The sequence below is a fragment of the Doryrhamphus excisus genome, linkage group LG3 (assembly GCF_037039965.1).
Source record: "Doryrhamphus excisus strain RoL-2023G ecotype Guam linkage group LG3, RoL_Dexc_Guam_v1.1, whole genome shotgun sequence".
In the NCBI taxonomy this organism is placed as follows: Eukaryota; Metazoa; Chordata; class Actinopteri; order Syngnathiformes; family Syngnathidae; genus Doryrhamphus; species Doryrhamphus excisus.
Window position 1 is genome coordinate 3,215,455 of NC_136359.1, and position 27,372 is coordinate 3,242,826.

General features: G+C 41.1%; 1 protein-coding gene across 5 annotated transcripts in view; it reads right to left on the reverse strand.

The window, feature by feature from the left end:
- grid2 (glutamate receptor, ionotropic, delta 2) overlaps positions 1-27,372 on the reverse strand; it is a 487,185-nt gene that overhangs the window by 187,985 nt on the left and 271,828 nt on the right. For all 5 annotated transcript variants that reach the window (XR_009129664.2, XM_058071482.2, XM_058071485.2 and 2 more), the window contains exons 3-4: positions 14,216-14,503; positions 3,380-3,585 (exon numbers count right to left, since the gene is read on the reverse strand). Coding sequence is in view for 4 of the 5 variants with exons in the window: in XM_058071482.2 (XP_057927465.2) it covers positions 3,380-3,585; positions 14,216-14,503 (494 nt within the window). In the remaining variant the exon portion in view is untranslated. The remainder of the gene's footprint in view (positions 1-3,379; positions 3,586-14,215; positions 14,504-27,372) is intronic.

The window sequence follows — 27,372 nt, forward strand, 5'->3', positions numbered from 1 at the left end:
TAACATATTAATTCGAGCCGAATAAGTTTGTTCTTCCTTGTCTTGTTGTTATTGAATAGCAAAATTAAAAAAAAAAATGTCTAATTATCACTCGGAAACTGTGAACATCCAGCAGCAACACGACCTTTTGTCATGACTATACTATTTCAATGAAAACCATATAATACCATATAAGTGCCCTCACTGTAACATTTGAGGATATAAGGCAGGGGTCACAAACACGCGGCCCGCGGGCCAAATGTGGCCCGCAGGACACTAGTTTGAGACCCCCGCCTTGATATGAAAGTTTAATGTTAGTGCGGCCCGCGCAAGTTTGATATGGATGCTGTATGGTATCATGTACCCAGAAAAAATTATTACGTTTGATTAATGTTCATGTTAAAGGTTAAATAACTGTTAATAGTTATCCTCCCTATCCGTGTGGAAGTGGTACGTTTTTGGCTATTTAAGTTGAAAGGAAATAACTTGAAGGCTACCGTTTAGGTCGCTAGCTCTCTAGTTTGCGAGTTAGCATGTGTCTCAAGACCCTGCAGTTGCGCAATATGTTGTAAATAAAAAGAGTATAAATGTGACTATAGTCGTAACGGGCCGCATTCCAAATTGTACCAATAATGAATCGGAACCCAAGTTTCAGATTGAGGTCACCAACAGATGGCCGGATATTCTCCTTCAGTGTTTTTCATGGTTCCATTTATCACAGCAGGCAAAACAGCACCAGACCATCACACTACCTCCACCGTATTTTACTGTTGCTATGATGTTATTTTTCTGTTACTTATGTCAAATGTAATGGGACACACACCTTCCAAAATGTTCAATTTATGTCTCGTCAGACCACAGAGTGTTCTCCTAAAGTCTTGGGGATAATTAAGATGTTTTCTGGCAAAATTGAGATGAACCTTAGTGGTTTTTTTAGTTGTTCAGCAGTGGTTTTGGTCTTGGAACTCTGCAATGCAGGCCTTTTTGTCCAAAGTCTTCATTTGTTTTTTCTTCAGTCATTCAGAGGGGGACTTGCTGGTGTGTTTTGGATCATCGTCCTTGAAGAACCCAAGTGGGTTTCAAATTGAGGTCACCAACAGATGGTCGGATATTCTCCTTCAGTGTTTTTTCATGGTTCCATTTATCACAGCAGGCAAAACAGCACCAGACCATTACACTACCTCCACTGTATTTTACTGTTGGTATGATGTTCTTTTTCTGTTACTTATGTCAAATTTAATGGGACACACACCTTCCAAAATGTTCAACTTATGTCTCGTCAGACCACAGAGTGTTCTCCTAAAGTCTTGGGGATAATTAAGATGTTTTCTGGCAAAATTGAGATGAACTTTAGTGGTTTTTTTTTAGTTGTTCAGCAGTGGTTTTGGTCTTGGAACTCTGCAATGCAGGCCTTTTTGTCCAAAGTCTTCATTTGGTTTTTCTTCAGTCATTCAGAGGTGGACTTGCTGGTGTGTTTTGGATCATTGTTCTGCTACGGAACCCAAGTTTCAGATTGAGGTCACCAACAGATGGCCGGATATTCTCCTTCAGTGTTTTTCATGGTTCCATTTATCACAGCAGGCAAAACAGCACCAGACCATTACACTACCTCCACTGTATTTTACTGTTGGTATGATGTTCTTTTTCTGTTACTTATGTCAAATTTAATGGGACACACACCTTCCAAAATGTTCAACTTATGTCTCGTCAGACCACAGAGTGTTCTCCTAAAGTCTTGGAGATAATCAAGATGTTTTCTTTTAGTTGTTCAGCAGTGGTTTTGGTCTTGGAACTCTGCAATGCAGGCCTTTTTGTCCAATGTCTTTCTTATGGTGGAGTCATAACTCTAACATTGACCTTAACTGAGGCTAGTGATACCTGCAGTTCTTTGGGATGTTGTTGTGGGGTCTTTTGTGACCTCTTGAATTGAGTTGTCGCTGCACTCTTAGGGTCATTTTGGTGGGAAGGTTCACCAGTGTTTCGGGTTTGGGGTAGTTATGGTGGGCAGGGTGTAAAGGAATCCAGCAGGGATCATGCATTGGCATTCAGTTGAAGTAACCCAATGCTTGTTTAAGGGGGCCGGCTTTGTAGAAGAATCAGCGAGAACTTCGACCTTGTAAGCTTGTAGTCATTGTAGAAGAACAGGAAAAAGACGCGGTTTTGTGTTCTTTCTTGGTTAAAAAAAAACAACAAACAAATCACTTCAAAACATCTTTAAATAAATGCATTGCCCTTCATTTAATTTGGACTTTTAACTTTAACACGAACACAAAAGTAAAGTATTGTTTGTGTTGTGTCACACTCACACAGACACACAATAAAAAAAAACACACCCCCTCATCCCGTCACGCCATCATCCAAATTAGACTGTGTGACTGTGAACTTATGGAGGTCACTTTTAATTAAACAGAGATGAGAACGTGACGTATGGGATTAAGCCACACGCTAACACGCTAACCCTCAAATGATGAATTAATGCAAAGAGCCCACGGCTTTCAAGCATGACCCTCTGTATCCTTTATGCGTTGGAGCAAATGGAAATCCCTAAATGACCCTAAGTCTTCAGCTGCAAGGCAATAATGAGGATTTATTGCAATTAATGCATTAATAATGCAATTAATACATTTGAAATGGAATGTCCGAGCTATGGAGCTATGATGTGGGACTATGTGGAAACCATGCAATGCACGGGGAGAATGTGCAAACTCCACACAGAGATGACCGAGGGTGGAATTGAAATAGGGTCTCCTAGCTGCGAGGCCTGTGTGCTAACCACTTGGCCCATTGTAAATATAATAAGAGAAAATAAGCCATTTGAAACAGCAGGATTAATTAATGAATTCATTCATTCATTTTCTACCGCTTTTCCTCACGAGGGTCGTGGGGGTGCTGGAGCCTATCCCAGCTGTCTTCAAGCGAGAGGCGGGGTACACCCTGGATTGGTGGCCAGCCAATCACAGGGCACATATAGACAAACAACCATTCACACTCACATTCATACCTATGGACAATTTGTAGTCACCAATTAACCTAGCATGTTTTTGGAATGTGGGAGGAAACCATGCAATGCACGGGGAGAATGTGCAAACTCCACACAGAGATGACCGAGGGTGGAATCGAAATAGGGTTTCCTAGCTGTGAGACCTGCGTGCTAACCACTTGGCCCATTGTAAATATAATAAGAGAAAATAAGCAATTTGAAACAGCAGGATTGCAGGAAACCATGCAATGCACGGGGAGTACGTGCAAACTCCACACAGAAATGGCCGAGGGTGGAATCGAACCTAGGGTTTCCTAGCTGTGAGGCCTGCGTGAAAATTTGCTGTGAAATTTGAACTGTAAGTACTATGAAAAATACACCAAGTTCGAACTTGAGCATGAAAAATGCAGAGCACTTTACCTCGGAGATGAACGCCTTGGCGGTGGCCGGGCTCATGAACAGCACGGCTCTACGCAGCGTATCCCGGTAGCGATGCAGCTCCTCCACTCGCATGGTCCTGAACAGGCTGGTGATCATCATGTTGACGTTGGACTCCACCTTCTGCAATGACACGTCCATGCCCTGGTGGGAGGCGCTGTCCAGGAAGTCCTCGATGCCGCGGATGTCTGCCAAAGACCAGGAATGCATTTAGGTTCAGGTTTCTGAACTTGACACATGACACATAATATAATAATATAATAACATATACAATATAATAATGCCACATTTTATTTTGACTTTACTCACATCATTTTTTCCACAAAAAATCCACAAAAATTCCCCCCAAAAAACAACTTTATTCATTGTTTGTTTCTCATATTATTTTTCTTTATTGTTTCAGTGTTGTGCTACTAAAATTTTATTTTTTTCTCTAAATTTTACATTTACAACATTTTACAACTCGACGACTTTTTTGTTAGATAAAAAAAAATTATCTTAATATTTTGACTTTATTCTGGTAAAATGACTGCAGATTTTTCCATATTTGCAAAAAATTCAAAAAAAATTACAAATTCAAAAAATTCAAAAAAAATTTTTTTTAAATGTCCATAGGTATGAATGTGAGTGTGAATGGTTGTTTGTCTATATGTGCCCTGTGATTGGCTGGCGACCAGTCCAGGGTGTACCCCGCCTCTCGCCCGAAGACAGCTGGGATAGGCTCCAGCACCCCCACGACCCTCGTGAAGAAAAAACGGTAGAAAATGAATGAATGAATGAAAAAAAAATCATAAACTATATTAGGAAAGCAGGAAGTGAACAAATGTAACATTTACTGATTGTAAAAGTACCAGATGGAGGGGTAGGATTTAATAAGCTTTGCTTCTTCCTACTCCTTTTGGACATGTGGAACTGGGAACTGATTATGTGATGCATTCAATTGTAATCTGATGCATGTTCAAATGAAATGAAACCATTACCATGACAACACAGGAAGTTGTTTAGCGTTTTTCCGTAGAATTGTAATGATCTACAGGATATAACATAACTGGGATACACTTGAGTGCCTCGACAATGAATGAGGTGCATGCAAGTCTAGGTAATTCTAATGAAGATACTTTGCTTGATACCGCCCCCGCTAATAATGTATATACGTACGTTTGCCTGCGTGTGCGGTATGTAAAGCAGCCGCTAAATGATGTCATGTATTTGATATGAAAACAGGTGACATTGCCACCATTGCCGGTGTCATGCTATTGCAATTAGCGAGATTGATTGGACTTAAGAAGACACGACGGGGGTGGTGGGGATGGTGGGTGGGAGGGTTACGCTGTGTTTATGTTAATGAACCATTTTGGAGGATTAACGAGGTAATAAGATGATGACAGGAAGGATATTCAAACACGACACAATGTGGCAAATGTCAGCAATTTTGGGGAACAACACAAACACAAAATTTAGCACAGCGTATTTCTGTGATTTAGGTACAATATCATCATGGGGTGTGTTATTAGGTTCTACTATTACTCCATTTTCTTTTCCCGTGATGGTTAGAGTCCAGTACCAGGAAGTAGTGAATCTCCGAAATGGCATCAAATATTTTTATACAAGTCATATGCTGCGATCGTGTTTTGATCTGACAAATCTTAAGTATGTTTAATCAAATGTAGAATCGCTATATACGTATATATACACATTTGATTAAACGTACTTAAAATTTGTCAGATCAAAATATCACTATATTGACATCACTATATTGACAGTTACTATGGTACTCATTATGTCATTGTGTGGTCATATCACCTCGTACTTCGGTACGTGACAAAAAAATAAATAAAAATACAAAAAAATTAAAAAAATAAAAAAAAATTAAAAAATTTTTAATAAATTATATTTTTTTATTTAATTATATTATAAAGGCAGGAAGTGAACAAATGTAACAGTTACTGATTGTAAAAGTACCAGATGGAGGGGTCGGATTTAATAAGCTTTGCTTCTTCCTACTCCTTTTGGACATCCTACTTCCTACTCCTTAAGTACGTTTAATCAAATGTAGAATCGCTATATATGTATATATACACATTTGATTAAACATACTTAAGATTTGTCAGATCAAAACACGATCGCAAAATCAAATGTGTATATATACATATATAGCGATTTTACATTTGATTAAACGTACTTAAGATTTGTCAGATCAAAATATCACTATATTGACATCACTATATTGACAGTTACTATGGTACTCATTATGTCATTGTGCGGTCATATCACCTCATACTTTGGTATGTGACAAAAAATAAATACAAATACAAAAAAATATAAAAAAATACAAAAGAATTGTAAATAAAAATGTAAATAAATTTAATTTTTTTATTTAATTATATTATAAAGGCAGGAAGTGAACAAATGTAACAGTTACTGATTGTAAAAGTACCAGATGGAGGGGTAGGATTTAATAAGCTTTGCTTCTTCCTACTCCTTTTGGACATGTGGAACTGTGAACTGATTATGTGATGCATTCAATTGCAATCTGATGTACGTTCAAATGAAATAAAACTATTATCATTACCATTACGTTGAACTCTGATGGAAAAAGCAGACGCGTGTTGCGAGCATGTGACGCTGGGAAAACAGAGTACAAGTTGGATTGCAAGGTTTATGGTGTGCATAAAGCACCCAATGTGCACTCATAGCAGCGATGCCATAGCTTAGATTTTTAAAATTACTTCTTGTATAGAAAAATGCTAAATACACGTTCTAAATTATGTAATATAATGTGGGCTACTACTCTGCAGCAGTTGGGGAAAATATGATTCTAAATTTAAAAAACAATCCATTCTTAGTGTAGCAAATGCGTGCGGCTGCCTCTTGCATAACAGCCGCTCATTTTAGTTCTGCTGTTGGACATTTCTTGGTGTGCTTTGACTTTCCTACGGCCTACACCTCTGGCTGTTCTTCCTCCTGCACGTCAAGACTCAGCTCAGAGTTCCTTTTCAATCATGCATGGAGCTTACAAGTCATACAAGTTTCCTAAAAACTAAACAAACAAAAAAAGCTTACGATTATCTATTCTTTTAGATCTAGTACTACGCTGTACTTTTATTCCTTTTCTCCTCCTCCTTGACTTTATTTTTCTTAAAAATCCTTCTCAAGAGTTGACCCGAAGGAGCTGAACCAACACTTCGAACAAAACATGGCACTCTCTATAAAGGGCTTTGCACCTTGGCAGTATATATATCACCTTCAGCCATTATCCCAAATCTTGTAATCCCACCATCTAACACCCCCAACCCCATCACTTTTGGCTTTTATTTCACTTCAGGGTTTTACAACATGCTGTAAGAACCCACACTTGCCTGCCTCTATAGGTGCTGCTCTTTTTGGTTAGTGACCAGCAGTTAACTCTTTCATGTCCACGTCAGACGTGGCACTGACTAATACTAATACTAATAAAAAAAATTGGAAATAAATGCAAAAATAAACTGTGAGGTGGTTATTCTGAACCCCATGTGAATTTCCGCGAAGTAGGATTCAATAAACAGAATATTTTCGTAGTTACTGTACCTGTTTATGACTTTCTAAATATTCATTTTCTACCGCTTTTGCTCACGAGGGTGAGCCATAATATTTAAAAAATATTTAAATAAAATATTTAAATTACCAAAAGTTTATTCTTTTTTTATTTTCCTCAATATTTTGACTTTATTCTTGCAAAATTTCAGCTGATTTTCCAGTTCTGTTAACTATTTCAACTTTCTTGTAAGTTTCTAGGCCGCTTATCCTCACTAGGATTGTGGGGGTATGCTGGAGCCTATCCCAGCTGACTTCAGGCGAAAGGCGGGGACAGCCAATCACAGGGCACATATAGACAAACAACCATTCACACTCACATTCATACCTATGGACAATTTGGAGTCGCTAATTAACCTAGCATGTTTTTGGAATGTGGGAGGAAACCGGAGTACCCGGAGAAAACCCCCGCATGCACGGGGAGAACATGCAAACTCCACACAGAGATGGCCGAGGGTGGAATCGAACCCTGGTCCTCCTAGCTGTGAGGTCTGTGCGCTAACCACTATACCGCCGTGCCGCCCAAGTAGTTACTGACTTTCTAAATATAATTTACATTGTTATTAGAGCCCTCTAAACATAAAATAACACCCCTATAGTTATTTTTACACTCATATTACCCAATATAGTCGATATAATAAGACAAAATAAGCCATTTAGGACCTATTAAGAGCCATTTAAGGCCACTTATTATATGGTGCTTATTTATAGTGACACTTAGTGGCTAATGCAGACAGTTCATCAACATCTTGTATCTGTGTTTTTTATTTATTTAATTATATTTATTTATTTAAGTGTATTTTAGTTCATTTAGAATAGATTTTTATGCTTAAAAATGTTTAATTTAGGTCAATAATATGCAACATTTACATAAATATATATTTCTTTGGACTAATTATAGGTCATAGTAAACCACAAATCAGCGATCAATGATTAATTTTAGAAAAAAAAAATACGTCAGAGTGAGGGAGCGACTGTACATACTTTGTTGCCATGAGCTGGTTTTAATTTTAATATTTTGAATCTTTTGTTTTTGTCAATCCGCAGGCCTCTAACTCTGCGGACACCCCCGTCATACATGGATTCTCCCCAATGGTGAATTCCCATCACTGAAATTAGTGCAGTACCAGTATGACACTCTTACTGTCAAGGATCCATGTCATATGACCTGTAATTAATGAAAACGTTTAATATTCACACTAATGAAATTTTGATTGATATGCCAAACGTTCAAGGACATTACTCCCGTCAGTGACCTTCAAGATCTTAGGAGATTATAATTTTATGTAAAAAGCAACTGAACTAGCAAATAAAAGCACATGAAATGACAAATAAATGAAAATAATATTCATAATTCATTTCATCGGCCCAGCAACCTTACAGAGAAAACGTATTTCGGCCATTTTTGTCCATTTGGTCATTATCTAACGCTAATGACGGTATTTGAGGGTATGATCGTAGACCAACCAGTACCATTGAAAGCCTTTTTTCTCAGCATAATAATAATAATAATAATAACCTAAAATATGTAGAGAGGTTTTGCCTCACTGTGAACAAAATTATGGATTCATTAACGATGCAAAACTATTGCTCTTCCAAGCAGCAAACCTGTCTGTGTAACCAGTAGGGAGAGGAAAAAAAATCCCCAAAGTAGCCTCTCCTCCTCAGCCTTTGGTTTCCAGGCTGTTAGATTCTATATGAAGTCCACTGAGATCAAGAGCACCACTCTCACTTTAGTTTAGTCAGCCGCTTCTTAAATTCAAGCCTCTACAGTATTTTTATTAATCCTGGACACGCTTTCCTTTTTCCTTGGAGAGGCTTGCAAGCGTGTACTTGAAGATCTATGAGCGCATCATTAGAAAGATAAAATATTATTTTTACAACACTTTAGCTATTTGCCCTTTTTTTTGTCTGATAACCCACTCTCACATAAAAATGTTTTTTTTTCTGTTCTAGTATTGCTATAGTGGAACCTCGGTATGTGTTGTTTTGACAACGCAGTGATTGTCTAAATATCTGGCAACACAAATGAGAAGCAAGGTATAGTGACTGTAGCTGCATGAGTGCTGCCGGGCACTTAAAACCGACCTATTATTATGATAATTTTTGACTCTTTGTATTGAGCTGTGGACTCCTATAGAGCAGTTACACACAATAACCATAACACGGAAAGATTTCTAGATCTTTTAGATTCTGCAGATTGGTCAAAATCCCAAGCGCTCCTAAGGACTTCTGGATATGTAGGCCCGTGTTTACAGAGTGCTGGCAATCTGCAACCAAAAGAAATTAGTGAATAAAAAAGTCAGTTTTAGAAAACACTCAGCGATCGCAAAACTTCATTATTGGAAACATTCATACATTCATCGGGGGTGCTGGAGCCTATCCCAGCTGTCTTCGGGCGAGAGGCGGGGTACACCCTGGACTGGTCGCCAGCCAATCACAGGGCACATATAGACAAACAACCATTCACACTCACATTCATACCTATGGACAATTTGGAGTCGCTAATTAACCTAGCATGTTTTTGGAATGTGGGAGGAAACCATGGCTGAGAGTGGAGGGAGGGAGGAAGGAAGGAAGGAAGGAAGGAAGGAAGGAAGGAAGGAAGGACTCCACACAAAGATGGCCGAGAGTGGAATTGAACTCGGGTCTCCTAGCTGTGGAGGAAGGAAGGAAGGAAGGAAGGAAGGAAGGACTCCACACAAGGACTCCACACAAAGATTGCCGAGAGTGGAATTGAACTCGGGTCTCCTAGCTGTGGAGGAAGGAAGGAAGGAAGGAAGGAAGGAAGGAAGGAAGGAAGGAAGCAAGGAAGCAAGGAAGGAAGGAAGGACTCCACACAAGGATTGCCGAGAGTGGAATTGAACTCGGGTCTCCTAGCTGTGGAGGAAGGAAGGAAGGAAGGAAGGAAGCAAGGAAGCAAGGAAGCAAGGAAGGAAGGAAGGAAGGAAGGACTCTACACAAGGACTCCACCCAAAGATGGCCGAGAGTGGAATTGAACTCGGGTCTCCTAGCTGTGAAGGAAGCAAGGAAAGAAGGAAGCAAGGAAGGAAGCAAGGAAGGAAGGAAGGAAGGAAGGAAGGAAGGACTCCACAGAAGGACTCCACAAAAAGATGGACGAGAGTGGAAGTCTCCTAGCTGTGGAGGAAGGAAGGAAGGAAGGAAGGAAGGAAGGAAGGAAGGGAGGAAGGAAGGAAGGGAGGAAGGAAACAAGGAAGGAAGGAAGGAATGAATGAAGGAAGGAAGGAAGGAAGCATGGAAGGAAGCATGGAAGGAAGCAAGGAAGGAAGGAAGGAAGGAAACAAGGAAAGAAGGAAGGAAGAAAGGAAGGAAGGAAACAAGGAAGGAAACAAGGAAGGAAGGAAGGAAGGAAGAAAGGAAGGAAGGAAGGAAGGAAGGAAGGAAGGAAGGAAGGAAGGAATGAAGGAAGGAATGGATGAATGAATGGATGAATGGATGAATGGATGAATGGATGAATGGATGAATGGATGAATGGATGAATGGATGAATGGATGAATGGATGAATGGATGAATGGATGAATGGATGAATGGATGAATGAATGAATGTCCACCCACTGTGGTGTCACTCGATTGATCATGTCAGGCTTGGATGGGACTTTTAACCGATCAGATAATCGCTTTGAGAGTGGGAGTCCTGTTACAGCTTTAAAAGTCTTTGGTGGAACAATAATGAACATTTTTCTCGTCAGTGGCTTGACGGCAAAAACAAAATATATCAACTTTTCCACCGCTGTTACACAATATAAAAAAAATGGGATAAGAGCTACAAATAAATGGCAAAAAGAAAAGTGACAGAAAACATGTGTTTTTCACTGACACTGACAATAAGCAGGTGGACACTTACATCATGGCAACATTTGAGAGCACTGTCTGTTCTCTAAAGGAGGCGACGCCTTCTGGGAGCACTGGTATCATCTTAAAAGGCCATCTTTTTCCAGCTTTTTTTCTGATGCTTCCCGTTCTCCGTGGACAACGGGTGAGGCCACTCGGGAGCGAGTGTGATGGCTTAAACGAGCGTCTTCTGTGGCCGGCTGAACAGCTCGCCCCAAACCCTCAGTGGATTTGTGTGGTAAACCGATGACCACAAGCCACAGAGGGCATCACACATGGGTTCTTGGGTTATGTATGTATTTGTGTGTCCATTGGGTATTGAACCTGACCATTTGGGGTTACATTTCGAGTTAGTACTTTCGACCTACTGTATACACAGTATGTCACTCGTATCTAATTCAGGACCACAGAGTGACTGTTTGCATTGATTCATGGGAAAGTACATCGCTGTACTTGTGTGGTGTGATTTTGTTTGGACAATTGATTCCGCGGAATTATGCAGCACGGCGCAAACAATGTAGTTTGTTGTGTGCAATCGTGTACAAAAACGTACCAAAAATGACGGTCCATACTGGGGTTTGTTTATATTATTTTGGTACACATTTTGGACTTGTGAGACTGGGTCAAGTGTACTTGACAAAAAAAAAAAAAAATGTAAATATTTATATTATGGAAAGCAGGAAGTGAACAAATGTAACAGTTACTGATTGTAAAAGTACCAAATGGAGGGGTAGGATTTAATAAGCTTTGCTTCTTCCTACTCCTTTCGGACATGTGGAACTGGGAACTGATTATGGGATGCATTCAATTGTAATCTGATGCATGTTCAAATGAAATAAAAGCATTACCATTACCAATTAACATAGCATGTTTTTGGAAACCGGAGTACAAATAAAAATAATAAAAATAGTAGTAAAAATTTAAAAAAAAATGAAAAAAATAAAAGTTGAAAAAAAATAAAACCAAAAACCAAAAAAAAAAACTTAAACTATATTATGAAAGCAGGAAGTGAACAAATGTAACAGTTACTGATTGTAAAAGTACCAGATGGAGGGGTAGGATTTAATAAGCTTTGCTTCTTCCTACTCCTTTCGGACATGTGGAACTGATTATGTGATGCATTCAATTGTAATCTGATGTTCAAAACCAAATAAAACCATCACCATTACCATTTTTTGGTCCAACCCTGGCTCCAAAAGCTTTCTAGACCGAGTAAGCGAAATGTTTAGCAATTCTTGATCGGGTTTGAGATCATGAATTTTTCAGTGAGTGACAGGGAGAAAAGCCACCACAAACCATTCCTCAAACATTTCCGTTTTGTTTGTTTGGGTCGGCGCATCAGAACCTTGACTTGATGTTTCCACCTACTGGGGATCATACAAATAATTGGTTGTATTCAGGTCGATACGATCATTATGTTCAGGTGTCGTGGGAATTTACTGTACAGTCTGCGGCCACATTGTGATGCAGAATCATTACATGGCTTCCCGCATCTGCAAGATAAGTTCACAGTTCACAACTTCCATGTAGTTTACGTGGGTGATTTAACCATGGCGGTCGAGCCTTTCCACAAGGGCTGCATTAGTCACCATTCAATATTAATCCAGTATATAAACCGCTTCCTGCAGCTCACTCATTTGAAGATGCTTTCCCTATGAAATATTTAGAGCGCTGATAAACTGCTTTAATGAGTTGACTGGGGATGCATTTCAAAAAACAAATCCCACCCTAGCAGCATTCCCATTGGAGATCGATGACGACCGCGCATTGCATTGTATCTAATGGAGTACAATGCAAAAGCTCATTAAGGCCACGAGAAAGTCATTCAGGAGTGAATCACCAAAGGCAGGAAACTATCACAGAGCTCTTTATGGACTCAAGCTTGTCCACCGCATCTGATGGATGCCGTCACAGCTGGTGTTTTCCACATAAACTACTCCACGCTTTCAAAGAGAAACATACTTTTGAGGTTGAGCCCATTAGTAGCAATGCATCAATCATCCCCCCCCCGTCTGTATGACTCACAGCTAAATTACCCCCACACCAGGATGCAGATGAAGGAAAATGGAGGGGTGATATTGTAAAACAGCCTTGACGACGTGTATTTTCTAGCCACACTGAGCCTAATGATGACACCCTTCTCGCTTGCAAAATAGCGATGCTTCTTCACGATCCTTCACATCTTAGACAGTAGCATCGGTGGACTGGTGGCCAGCCAATCACAGGGCACATATAGACAAACAACCATTCACACTCACATTCATACCTATGGACAATTTGGAGTCGCTAATTAACCTAGCATGTTTTTGGAATGTGGGAGGAAACCGGAGTACCCGGAGAAAACCCACGCATGCACGGGGAGAACATGCAAACTCCACACAGAGATGGCCGAGGGTGGAATTGAACCCTGGTCTCCTAGCTGTGAGGTCTGCGCGCTAACCACTCGACCTCAAAATGGTCTATTCATGTATTATCATTCCTATAACTGCAAAATTAGAAAGAGGGGCTCGGCAGTAGCCCAGAAGTCCTTGAGAGCGCTGGGAGTGTGACCAATCACAGCGGAGTGGGCATGCCCGAAGGCGGTCCGTGGGTGGAATAAATTAAAACAGATCATTTTGGAAATCTAAGGAAATACAGCTGGAATAGTGTAGATTCTGGCATGTTATTGTGTGTAGCTGCTCTATAGGAGTACACAACTCAATGCAAAGGGTTGAAAATGAGCATAATAGATTCCAACTGGTACTGGCTGTAATGTAAATAACCCACGCATGCACGTGGAGAACATGCCAACTCCACACAGATAGCCGAAGGTGGGATTGAACTTGAGTCTCCTAGGTGTGAGGTCAGCGCGCTAACCACTCAACCACCGTGCAGCCCCAATGGTTATTCAGCTACACAAAAAATAAAACACGACTATAGTCACATTTATACTCTTTTTATTTACAACATATTGCGCAACTGCAGGGTCTTGAGACACATGCTAACTCGCAAACTAGAGAGCTAGCGACCTAAACGGTAGCCTTCAAGTTATTTCCTTTAAACTTAAATAGCCAAAAACTTACCACTTCCACACGGATAGGGAGGATAACTATTAACAGTTATTTAACCTTTAACATGAACATGAATCAAACGTAATACTTTTTTTTCTGGGACTAACATTAAACTTTCATATCAAGGCGGGGGCCTCAAACTAGTGTCCTGCGGGCCACATTTGGCCCGCGGGTCGCGTGTTTGAGACCCCTGCTATAAATCCTGCAAAACGTGTCTATACCTAATTCTGCACGGCACGCACATGACACCATGAGGAAAAATAGGACAGGGTTCCTGATTTAAGCATATAGCCAGTAGCTCACTAATATCCAAATATACCACTGGTACTACAAAGTTACTTACCAAAATCCGAGTCGTAGAAAAGCACAAACTTTTGCCAGCTGTACTCGGACACCACCTGCATGATGACCTCGTTGAGATAAACGGGCGGGCGCACCATCAGCGTGTAGTCGTCGGCCCCGTGGCTGCGGCTGGTGGGCGGGCAGGCCGAGCGAGGTGTGCCCGCTGTGGAGCGCTGAATGAAGAGGTGGGGGATGTGCATGCCGTCGGCCAGAGTCTGGAGGCTGCCGGCCGACATGCAGCCGATGGAGCTGACCAGGGCCAGGATGCCGCGGTTCATCAGCTCGCAAGCTGGAGAGAAGAAAGAGGTGACAAATCATTTAGTTGCTTATTTAATCGACCGGTTCTTTGAAGTTATTTGTTACTGTCAATATTGCATACACAGTACAGTGTATGCACAATATGTACACTGTATGCAATTAATAAACAGACATTGGAAACATGGTTTATTAGGCTAATTTTCTAAATAAAAATTAAAAAAACAATAATAAATTAAAAAAAAATTAAAACAAAATAAAAAAAAAAAAAAAAAATTAAAACTATATTTGGAAAGCAGGAAGTGAACAAATATAACAGTTACTTATACAATTCTAATAAAAATTAGGGCTACCCCGATTTTTGCCCCAAAAACTCAGCTGGGATAGGCTCCAGCATACTCACCACCCAAGTGAGTATAAGCGGATGGATGGACAAAAATAATAAATTTGTGATAAATTTGTGGTTAACACGCAGGCCACACAGCTCGGAGACCCGGGTTCGATTCCACCATCTCTGTGTGGCGTTTGCATGTTCTCCCCGTGCATGCGCAGGGTTTTCTCCGGGTACTCCGGTTTCCTCCCACATTCCAAAAACATGCTAGGTTAATTAGCGACTCCAAATTGTCCATAAGTATGAATGTGAGTGTGAATGGTTGTTTGTCTATATGTGTCCTGTGACACATTTGTAGGTTAAATAAAAGGCAAATAAAGTAAAAACTAAATCAGTTCTGGCGGTGCGAGGTCGGCCGCTTGATTTTCCTGATTGGCTGACCACCAGTCCAGGGTGCCCGAAGACAGCTGGGATAGGCTCCAGCACCCCCGAAAAATGAAATGAATGAATGACTTGTACTGTTTGTTCATATTGGAACATTGAGTCCCTTAGTGAAGATGTCCCATAGTTTCACTCAGCATGCTGGCATGGCTATTGATGTATTAGCAATTGATGTGGAGGAGTTTCAGGGGGGGGGGTGCACTAAGCGCTGCTTCTTATTATTACTTTTGGACATGTGGAATTGTCATGTACGTCAAAGTAAAAAGCATGTATGTTGAAATAAAATGAAAGCATTACCATGAACATGAACATTAGTCTGCAAGTTAATTCAATCCGGCGCCGCTCCAATTAGAGTAAATTGGAAAAATGTTGTTTAGCAAACAGCAATTAGAGCATGGCTGCCGCCGTAATGATGGCTCCTCTTGTCGGCTTGTGCAAAACACGCTGGAAATCATTCCTCGTATGCCACGGAATGACACATTTTAGCACCCCGAGAGGAAAAAAAACTCACAACCTTGAAGCAGGCGAGAAAAGGAGTGTGACATATTTTTGCTTGGCAGCTTTAATGGCACTTAAGGAAAACTTCGGTGTTGTCTTCTAGACACGAACCATAACCATGTGGGCTCACATTGTTTTATATTTCTCTAATTTCCCTTCATTTATCCCGATGATATGATTATGTAACAATTTTGAAACAGCCCGTGTTGTGACGAGAGCCTGCGATAACAATCGAATTGATTAAATTGATTAATTGGGTGATTCAAAAAGTCATTGCAATTGAGTAAAAAGGCACAGGATATTCACGATAAATGATATCAGATACTGTTGTATTTGTTAAATAATAAAAGACGACTCCCTATTTAATATCGATCAGGTATTTATTAAACTATAATCATGTTGAATTTGGGATAAATGCTACAGACATAAATAATAAATTATTAACTATTATGAATTCATTATGAAATTATGAATGATGATAATTCGCACTCCACTGTGATTGGTTACATATCCAAAGTGCTTCCTGACTAAAAAAACCATATAAGGACGTCCACTTCTGTGACATCACAAAGGGACAGCTTTACCACGCCTTCTGAAACACAGCGTTTTGAGCCATCCCAAACTTCTTTCAGGGTTCACTTCAAAAAAACAAAAAAAAATACTTTTTTTTTTTAATAAAAATTTTTAAAAAATAAATAAATAAAAAAAATAAAAATTAAAAATAAATTTAAAAATTAAAAAAAAATAAAAAAACTTACCTACTAAACTTACTAAAAACTTTGGGTGATTTAAATGTTACAAAGTCATGTAAAGTTGTTGAACTAAACTCAAGTTTAGGCTCTGGATTAGTTTGACTTGACACACTGTTCCTGGTCCTGCCCTGGTCCATGAGCATCTCTACCCCTCCCTCACCCCTTGTACTATGCAGACTAGGCAGGGATGACAACATTGATTAAGTCAAATAATGCATGTAGCGAGCTGGGTGGCACCTCGGCACGCAGGGGAAGCAGCTTAAATAGAACCAAATAAGCCAAAAGCAATGGAGTGTGTAAACGGGAACGTGGTATAACTACTTTATTTCTACAGTATTCATCTTATTGTGTAATAAAATGTTGCAGAAAAAAATTATAATGATAAATGATGAGATTCTACACTGACTCTGAAGCTGTACAGTTTCGGGTAAAATAAATTATGTGAGATTTGGTATGTTGTAAATTTATTTAAATTAAAGTTTTAATTTAGTGGAAACAGTCACAAATGAGGGCGGCACGGCGGTCGAGTGGTTAGACCTCACAGCTAGGAGGACCAGGGTTCGATTCCACCCTCGGCCATCTCTGTGTGGAGTTTGCATGTTCTCCCCCGTGCATGCGTGGGTTTTTTCTCCGGGTACTCCGGTTTCCTCCTTCCTTCCTTCCTTCCTTCCTTCCTCCCTTGTTTCCTTCCTCTCTTCCTTCCTTCCTTCCTTCCTTGCTTCCTTCCTTCCTTCCTTCCTTCCTTCCTCCACAGCTAGAAAACCGGAGTTCAATTCCACTCTCGTCCATCTTTTTGTGGAGTCCTTCTGTGGAATCCTTCCTTCCTTCCTTGCTTCCTTCCTTCCTTGCTTCCTTCACAGCTAGGAGACCCGAGTTCAATTCCACTCTCGGCCATCTTTGGGTGGAGTCCTTGTGTAGAGTCCTTCCTTCCTTCCTTCCTTCCTTCCTTCCTTGCTTGCTTCCTTGCTTCATTCCTTCCTTCCTTCCTTCCTCCACAGCTAGGAGACCCGAGTTCAATTCCACTCTCGGCAATCCTTGTGTGGAGTCCTTCCTTCCTTCCTTGCTTCCTTGCTTCCTTCCTTCCTTGCTTCCTTCCTTCCTTCCTTCCTCCACAGCTAGGAGACCCGAGTTCAATTCCACTCTCGGCAATCTTTGTGTGGAGTCCTTGTGTGGAGTCCTTCCTTCCTTCCTTCCTTCCTTCCTTCCTTCCTTCCTTCCTTCCTCCACAGCTAGGAGACCCGAGTTCAATTCCACTCTCGGCCATCTTTGTGTGGAGTCCTTCCTTCCTTCCTTCCTTCCTTCCTTCCTTCCTTCCTTCCTTCCTTCCTTCCTTCCTTCCTTCCTCCCTCCCTCCACTCTCAGCCATGGTTTCCTCCCACATTCCAAAAACATGCTAGGTTAATTAGCGACTCCAAATTGTCCATAGGTATGAATGTGAGTGTGAATGGTTGTTTGTCTATATGTGCATTGTGATTGGCTGGCATCCAGGGTGTACCCCGCCTCTCGCCCAAAGGCAGCTGGGATAGGCTCCAGCACCCCCTGTCCCACGACCCTTAAGCTGGAGAAAAACACCCTCGGTCATCTCTGTGTGGAGTTTGCATGTTCTCCCCGTGCATTGCATGGTTTCCTCCCACATTCCAAAAACATGCTAGGTTAATTAGCGACTCCAAATTGTCCATAGGTATGAATGTGAGTGTGAATGGTTGTTTGTCTATATGTGACCTGTGATTGGCTGTGCCCAAAGACAGCTAGGATAGGCTCCAGCACCCCCGTCCCACGACCCTTAAGCTGTAGAAAAAAAAACCCTCAGTCATCTCTGTGTGGAGTTTGCACGTTCTCCCCGTGCATTGCATGGTTTCCTCCCACATTCCAAAAACATGCTAGGTTAATTGGCGACTCCAAATTGTCCGTAGGTATGAATGTGAGTGTGAATGGTTGTTTGTCTATATGTGACCTGTGATTGGCTGTGCCCGAAGACAGCTAGGATAGGCTCCAGCACCCCTGTCCCACAACCCTTAAGCTGGAGAAAAAAACCCTCTGTCATCTCTGTGTGGAGTTTGCACGTTCTCCCCGTGCATTGCATGGTTTCCTCCCACATTCCAAAAACATGCTAGGTTAATTAGCGACTCCAAATTGTCCATAGGTATGAATGTGAGTGTGAATGGTTGTTTGTCTATATGTGCCCTGTGATTGGCTGGCCACCAGTCCAGGGTGTACCCCGCCTCTCGCCCGAAGACAGCTGGGATAGGCTCCAGCACCCCCGCAACCCTCGTGAGGAAAAAGTGGTAGAAAATTAATGAATGAATGAATGAGTCACAAATGACTAATTTTTGATGCGAAAGGTTGCCGACCCCCTTGTGTTATGCTATCGGAACAAAACAGCCACAGCTTTGTGTTATATATTTTTGGCCCCCCGAGCCGCACTTTGACTACCCCTTACTCTAACGGGAATATTTTAGTATTCATCCCTTAAGAATTTCTGTCTAGTGGATTATTTTGGACACTTTTGGTCCTGTGAGCTGCACACTCTTAACTGGGTTAATGTTTGGTGACACAAAGTAGCGTTTTTATGTCATCCTCTAAAAGCTTATCTGCAATTAAAGTCAGACAACAAGTAAAAAGCATTATGCAGACATCGGGGGCGTATTTGGAAACTTGACAGAGGTACCCGGGGAGGGAAAGAATTGCATCATGCAGCCATCATATAGTCATCAGCATCACAAGCACTCACTTATACTTACTATACTTATTTATAATCATGCATTTTTTTTTGACAATTATGGTATCATTCCTTATGAAATATAAAATACAATATAAAATACTGTCCTGTTTTTTCTGAGCATCTGCCAGCAGGCCTAAATTGGATCACAGTGTCTTGGATGCAGGATGAGGTGTACTAAGTATCAAAGAGGCTGATGGGCTTACATCCAACCGAATGAAAGAATTCAACCTCAGCATCCAGGGAGGTAGAGGAGAGTCCACATTGGGGAGAAGTTACCCGCCATTTTGGCAAGTATATGAGGCAGGAAAGCATCCATAACATAATAACACAATAGGAATTGCATCAGTGACAATGTCTAAATCAGGGGTCTCAAACTCAATTTACTTGGGGGCCACTGGAGCTAGGGTCTGGGTGAGACTGGGCTGCATCAAGTTTTCCAAAAAAATAAAAATAAAATAAAAAAAACTTTGCTTTGGTTCCGATTGCAGGGTCTTGAGACACATGCTAACTCGCAAACTAGAGCGCTAGAGACCTAAACGGTAACCTTCAAGTTATTTCCTTTAAACTTAAATAGCCAAAAACTTACCACTTCCACACGGCTAGGGAGGTTAACTATTAACAGTTATTTAACCTTTAACATGAACATTAATCAAACTTAATATTTTTTTCTGGGTACATGATACCATACAGCATCCATATCAAACTTGCGCGGGTCGCACTAACATTAAACTTTCATACCAAGGCGGGGACCTCAAACTAGCGTCCTGTGTGCCGCATTTGGCCCGCGGGCCGCGAGTTTGAGACCCCTGATTTAGATATTCAAGCTGTCATGACAAGTCTACATATTCTATGTTTTCACAAAAAAACTTGATGTGTCCCTATTTTAGTCAGGAACCGATATTTTCCTGAAACTTCCCTATGTTCTATGTCTGATTACTAAAAAACCGCAATAGGTAGAAACAAACTTTTTTTTTTCTGATGAAAGACCGGAGTCTAGTCTTTCTTTCGGTAGATTCCATGTTTATATAGTCATAGAACACAATAATATGTTTGCCTTGAAAGATCTGTCAAAATCGTCTAAAATTGTCAATACCGAAGGGGTTCTTTTTAAAACATGGCTGGGATTGAATGAGTTGAAAAGTCAGCCAAGCTAATTCAAGTATTGATGTATTTTATTTATGCTGGTAAAATACCAATATATATATATATATTTTTTGGGGGGGGGGACTGATCTTATAGGCCCCTACAGCCTTAATGAACAACATCAATAGTGGTGTGTCGGTCATGAACAAACGGGTCAAAAGAATGAGTTCTTTTTTGTGAACGGAATGAACGAGGTCACCGCCCCTAAAATACCCGTTCAGTCCGTTCAGTTGCAAAAGCTTTTTTATTTGATTGGCTGGAGAGTCAGTTCACCGTTGCTTTTGCAAGGCGGGACTATCTCTTATCCTATTGTCAGTTGGTGGGTGGCGTTAGCTGAGTGAAAGACCGATACCGAGAAATTGACCAACACTGTCGGTAACCGCGTTCATTCAGTTCAGAAAAAAGAACTAGTTATTTTAGCCCGTTCGTTCATGACCGACACACCACTAGTCATCACGGGTTGTTGCGCTGTTGAGTCGGAGCGAACGTGAACATGAGTGAACGGATCGACTCGAACACGGCTGGTTTATACACAGGGGGAGATCACAGACTAACGACCAATTAACCGAAATGACAGAAACGAACGGATCTTTTTACAGAATGAACCGGAATTATCCGATTCACTGATATAACCGGTTTTACCCACCACTAATCATCAAAACTTGTCATCTAAGTGTGTCACATGAGAAGTTCCATGGCTTTTTTTGTGTTACGTTGAAATTGTCCACACTTTGTCCACAAGTATGCAGTGTTACGTGAATAAAATGGTAAAATGGAGGCCTTGTTTTTTTTAAATCACAAGTCGTCGACACACTCCAGAGGAGATGTGACACTCGTCGCCAGTATCAAGCAATACTAAAAGTCCAAAGCTTCCGCTTGATTTGTTAAATTATGTTTTTGTTTTCCTCATTGTCCACAGCCAATGGAGAGTTAATGAAGCTGCGACTTTGTTTTAATTTTTTTTGTTACCACATTGTCCTCATCAACTCTGATAACAATAAGTCATTCCACTGTCATACTTTCCACCAGAAGCAATTTTTTTTGTTATTTATTTTACAAAATGACAAATGGGTTTTAGACAATATGAAAATAATGGGAAAACGTAATAACATCTGTTGTTTTGGTTGTGCCAGAGGCGATGATTCAGCACAATATTTGCAATCAACATTTTTTTCTTTTTTTGGTTCTGTTTGCCTGACAGTCAATTAGAGGTCAGGCAAACAGTCACTTGTTAAAATAATAATTATAAGCTTGTAATAACGAAACAAAACATCCAAAGGCTCTGTCCGACTAGTCTTTTGAACGATTCTGTGTTGAGAAACAAAGATGGAATATTTTAATTATTATTTTTTTTAAACCTTGTTTACAGATGTTGACAAACGGTGCTAGACGCTCCAAACTTTGGATATCTTCAAAGTTTCCATTTGCCGTTGTCATGGTCCAATTTACCGGCTTTTAGATTCCCATGCCTGCTGGCTTAACTCATTCGCTACCAAAAATGTATTTACCGAGTTTTCTGGACTATAAGTCGCTGCGGAGTATAATTACGTAGAAAAAAAAATACATAAGTTGCATTTTTGAGGGTAATTTATTTTACAAACTACTTGACCAAAACAGATATTACGTCCTCTTGGAAGGCAAGTTCTTACAATAAAATAATAGAGAACAGGCTGAATAGGTGTAAGATATGCTAACACAATGCTTATTCAGCTACACAAAAATAAACACAAACAGAAAAGGTGCCCAGTGTTTATGTAACATAAACAGTTTTTTCATTTATAAGTCGCTCCGGAGGATAAGTTGCAGGAACAGCCAACCTATAAAAAATAGTGTGACTTATAGTCCAGAAGATACGGTACATATATATATATTTTTTTTTTTCAACACGACCACTCACTCACATTTATTGAAATTTCACGTGTTTTGGCGCTAGAGGCAGAAAAAGGTGATGATGCAACTCTACAATAAAGCAGCTTTAAGACGGAAAAATTGCCTCAAGGTGGCATAAGTGCATTTTATAACAACTCGTTGTGCAACTTTCCCTTATAAATAAACGCTGCACAGCAACCAGGAAGTAAAAAGACACAGAGTCTTGTAGCTTTGAGGAGACTTTGAATGCAAAAATGGCTGAAATTGAATTGAGTTAATGTACGAAATAATCATTCAAACAAATCATTCAGACTCTATTGTGTGAAACTAATACAAAAAGATCGTCAAGTTTTTTTTTGTCATGTTTGGACTCCGGTTCTGCACTTTTATTTTGGAGTTCCTGCCCTATGCAATTTGTAGCCGCTTGACGTCGGAGTTGCAATGTGCAGCAGCTGGCGGCAATTTCCAATCAGTGGCGTTCTTAAACCCGGCATAGTTGTTGGAACATTGCTGGTTCATTGTTCTGTTTCATTCATTCCTGTTGTCACTGAAACGCTCCGCGACCCTGCTACACCCCCCCCCCCCCACACACACTTTTTATCCATTTTATGTTTTTTCCACGGTGCCTTTTTGTCTCTTACATGCCTGTAAGTGCCTGTGCCTGCTCGTGCTTCATTAAAGATCCTTTCCTCCACGTTGCTTCCATTCCATTCCAACATTGTGTTGTGACACCGTGTGACATTTCTGAATTCACATTTTATTACTCATACTTGGAGCGCTTTAATACATGGGAAAGATGCATGCTAAGTTCTTATAAAATGCACTTATTCTACCATGTGGTCATTCTTACAGTTTAAAAAATTTCTATTTTGAAGTTGTGTCATCACATCGTATAAATGCTGGAGCCTATCCCAGCTGTCTTCAGACGAGAGGCGGAGTACACCCTGGACTGGTCGCCAGCCAATCACAGGGCACATATAGACAAACAACCATTCACACTCACATTCATACCTATGGACAATTTGGAGTCGCTAATTAACCTAGCATGTTTTTGGAATGTGGGAGGAAACCATGCAATGCACGGGGAGAACATGCAAACTCCGCACAGAGATGGCCGAGTTTGGAATTGAACTCGTGTCTCCTAGCTGTGAAGTCTGCGCGCTAACCACTCGACCTCCAAATGGTCTATTCATGTGTTATCATTCCTATAACGGCAAAATTAGAAAGTGGGGCTCGGCAGTAACCCAGAAGTCCTTGAGAGCGCTTGGGAGTGTGACCGATCACAGCGAAGTGGGCATGCCCGAAGGCGGGGCGTGGGTGGAATAAATTAAAACAGATCGTTTTGGAAATCTAAGGAAATACAGCTGGAATAGGTGCAGATTCTAGAAGATCTAGAAAGCGTGTTATTGTGTGTAGCTGCTCTAAAGGAGTACACAACTCAATACAAAGGGTTGAAAATGAGCATAATAGATTCCCACTGGTACCGGCTTATGTCAATATGTAAATATGTAAATATTTAATAAAGCTGTTGCCACCGTCAACCCGTGTCGCCGTCGCTTTCTTCCTATTGATGTTTATCACCGATGTCGTCTGCACACATCAGTCAAAACAGTGAAAACAGTGGCCTTGTTCAGCCCGGGGGGGGGTCATCAGCAGCAGCTCAATAGCAGTTAGGAGCTCTTACTCCCCGTTCAATACCTGCTTTCCACATGGCTTGCTTACTGTCTGCTATACATCACCATGTTCCTCTTTGGCGGTAAATGCAAGGGTTCGCATCTGGTTCAAGGCATGCAAAAAGTGTCTTTGAATGCAGCATACAGTAACACCCGCACACTTTTATATATTTGCGCTAAATAACAAACAATGATGTGGAGGGTGGCTGTGAGTCACTACTAGTTTGCTTGTTAAATGCAGAGTTTGAGGTCTTATTTTTTTAAAGACACAACCCTAAAATAGGCCGGCGTCATCGCACGGTTGCCTTTTGATAAAAATTACATAACTGACATTTTGCTTAAAGTCTCTCAGACAGAGCCATAACAAACAACACACTGTACATCATAATGTTCATTTGGCAACACTCACCACACACACACACACACACACACACGCACGCGCCCCCGCGTATCTTTTGTTATACGTGCTGCACTTTAACAAAGAGATGGGAATGTTTTGGGGGATTTAACAACATTAGCATTTATTTAAAGATGCCATTGTTTCCACAATGTTAAATCTAAACAAACACAGTCTTGCTAGTTTTTGCTTTGATTGTGCACATACAAGCCACAGGAAGTGATGTGTCGTAAAATGATCACAATTTCAACACACTGTTGGGTAAAAATATGCATCAAAAGTCAAGGACACATTGAAGGACAAGTAACACCGATGGTGTAGAAAACATCACGCTAACATTCATTCATTCATTTTCTACCGCTTATCCAAACAAGGGTCCCCGCGCGGGGCGTGCTGGAGCCTATCCCAACTGTCTTCGGGTGAATTAACCTAGCATATTTTTGGAATGTGGGAGGAAACCGGAGTACCCGGAGAAAACCCACTCATGCACGTGGAGAACATGCAAACTCCACACAGAGATGACCGAGGGTGGAATTGAACTCGGGTCTCCTAGCTGTGCGGCTCTACCGAGATATATTCATTAATTCATCACTACACAAGTGAAAGACCATTTACCAATTCATATTAAACCTATATTGCTACATTATTACATATTTGTCAGGTACACCTTTTAGGTGTTAAGTTATTGTGTGATGAATTTGGTGATAGGAAAGTGTTCTCTGTTAAGTTGTTCATAAATTAATTTTATACCACTTATCCTCATGAGTGTCGCGGGGGTGCTGGAGCCTATCCCAGCTGTCTTTTGGGCGAGAGGCGGGGTACACCCTGGACTGGTGGCCAGCCAATCACAGTGCACATATAGACAAACAACCATTCACACTCACATTCATACCTATGGACAATTTGGAGTCGCTAATTAACCTAGCATGTTTTTGGAATGTGGGAGGAAACCGGAGTACCCGGAGAAAACCCACGCATGCACGGGGAGAACATGCAAACTCCACACAGAGATTGCCGAGGGTGGAATTGAACTCGGGTCTCCTAGCAGTGAGGCGCTAACCACTTGTCCACTGTGCAGCCAGAGATATATTATTCATTCATTTTCTACCGCTTTTCTTCACGAGGGTTGCGAGGGGTGCTGGAGCCTATCCCAGCTGTCTTCGGCGAGAGGCGGGATACACCCTGGACTGGTGGCCAGCCAATCACAGGGCACATATAGACAAACAACCATTCACACTCACATTCATACCTATGGACAATTTGGAGTCGCTAATTAACCTAGCATGTTTTTGGAATGTGGGAGGAAACCGTGGTACCCGGAGAAAACCCAAACTCCACACAGAGATGGTCGAGGTGGAATTGAACTCAGATCTTCTAGCTGTGAGGCGCTAACCACTTAAACACCGTGCAGCCCGAGATATATTATGTAGATTTAAATGAATCATTTAGATAACAATTTATACTATATATGTATATATATTTAAATTTAATTTTAGATTTTTTATTTACATTTCTTATTTTTAAAAGAATCTCAAATGTGCAAACAATGTGTGAAAGACGATAAAAAAGTGACTTTTTTTTTTACATATTACACCCCATATTTTCATGTGTATGAAAGGTAATAATAAGAAATTTTTGATAAAGGTGAAAGTTCATACCTGCACTAAAATGTTGCCGATCAGTTGACATCTTTTCTCCCTTTAGGAGTCAAGCAGTAATTGTGTTTGACATTTGATGTTCTACTGTAACCGAATAAAGTCAGAGTGCACAACACGACACTGAAAAAAGGCCAAAAGGGACCAGAGGAGGCAACAAGCGTCGACATGACTCGATGCAAACAAGCGCTCCAACAAGCAAACACAACGCTCTACACACACGTTTACTTATGCGTCATTAAAGCCAAAAGTAGCAGCAGTGTCAATGATGCAAATGGATGATTATCAAACTACAGAGAGCGAGGCGGCACAAAGCTTGTGTGTGAATGTTGTCATGCTGTGTGATTGGCTGTAAACATTTGCTCATCGCGTTACGAGTGACAGCAGCGGGGGCCTCTCTGAGTACTTTGAACAGATTCTGCTGTCACATTTGGGCTTGAAACACATCAGTCCCTCGCTCCGCTCCTCTTCTTAGCGAGGGGGTCCCGCCATCTGTCATACGACTGCGCACACCATGCACTCCTCCTACAAACACACACAGGGCCACGCAATACACGGTATTTGTTCCTGCCGGAGCCCATTCATTCTTGTTAGAAGAACATAAAAACGGCAAGCGGGCCGAGGCGAGACGAGTGACTGGAGAAGCGATGGCATGGCTCCAGCTGGAGATGAACCGGCTAGATTTATCTCACTTTGCTTTTCTGGCGTGTGTGTTTACTCTTCTGTGTATTGTTTGTGTAACCGCACTTCATTAGCTTAGTAGGACTGGGTGATATAAACGATATAAACAATCGATTTGGCCTACGATAGATTTTAATTCTATTGCTCTGTCGTTAGAATGTTGATGATGCAACCTAGCGATTGAGAGTGTGGAAGTGGTTAAAGGTATAGTTGGGATTTTTTTGACATGAAGTTCGTTCGTTCCTTTGTTCGTTCCTTTGTTCGTTCCTTTGTTCGTTCCTTTGTTCATTCCTTTGTTCGTTCCTTTGTTCGTTCCTTTGTTCGTTCCTTTGTTCGTTCCTTCGTTCGTTCCTTCGTTCGTTCCTTCGTTCGTTCCTTCGTTCGTTCCTTCGTTCGTTCCTTCGTTCGTTCCTTTGTTCGTTCCTTTGTTCCTTCCTTCCTTCCTTCCTTCCTTCCTTCATTTTCTACCGCTTATCCTCACGAGGGTCGCGGGGGTGCTGGAGCCTATCCCAGCTGTCTTCGGGCGAGAGGCGGGATACACCCTGAACTGGTCGCCAGCCAATCACAGGGCACATATAGACAAACAACCATTCACACTCACATTCATACCTATGGACAATTTGGAGTCGCTAATTAACCTAGCATGTTTTTGGAATGTGGGAGGAAACCGGAGTACTCGAAGAAAACCCACGCATGCACGTGGAGAACATGCAAAGTCCACATGGTGGAATTGAACCCTGG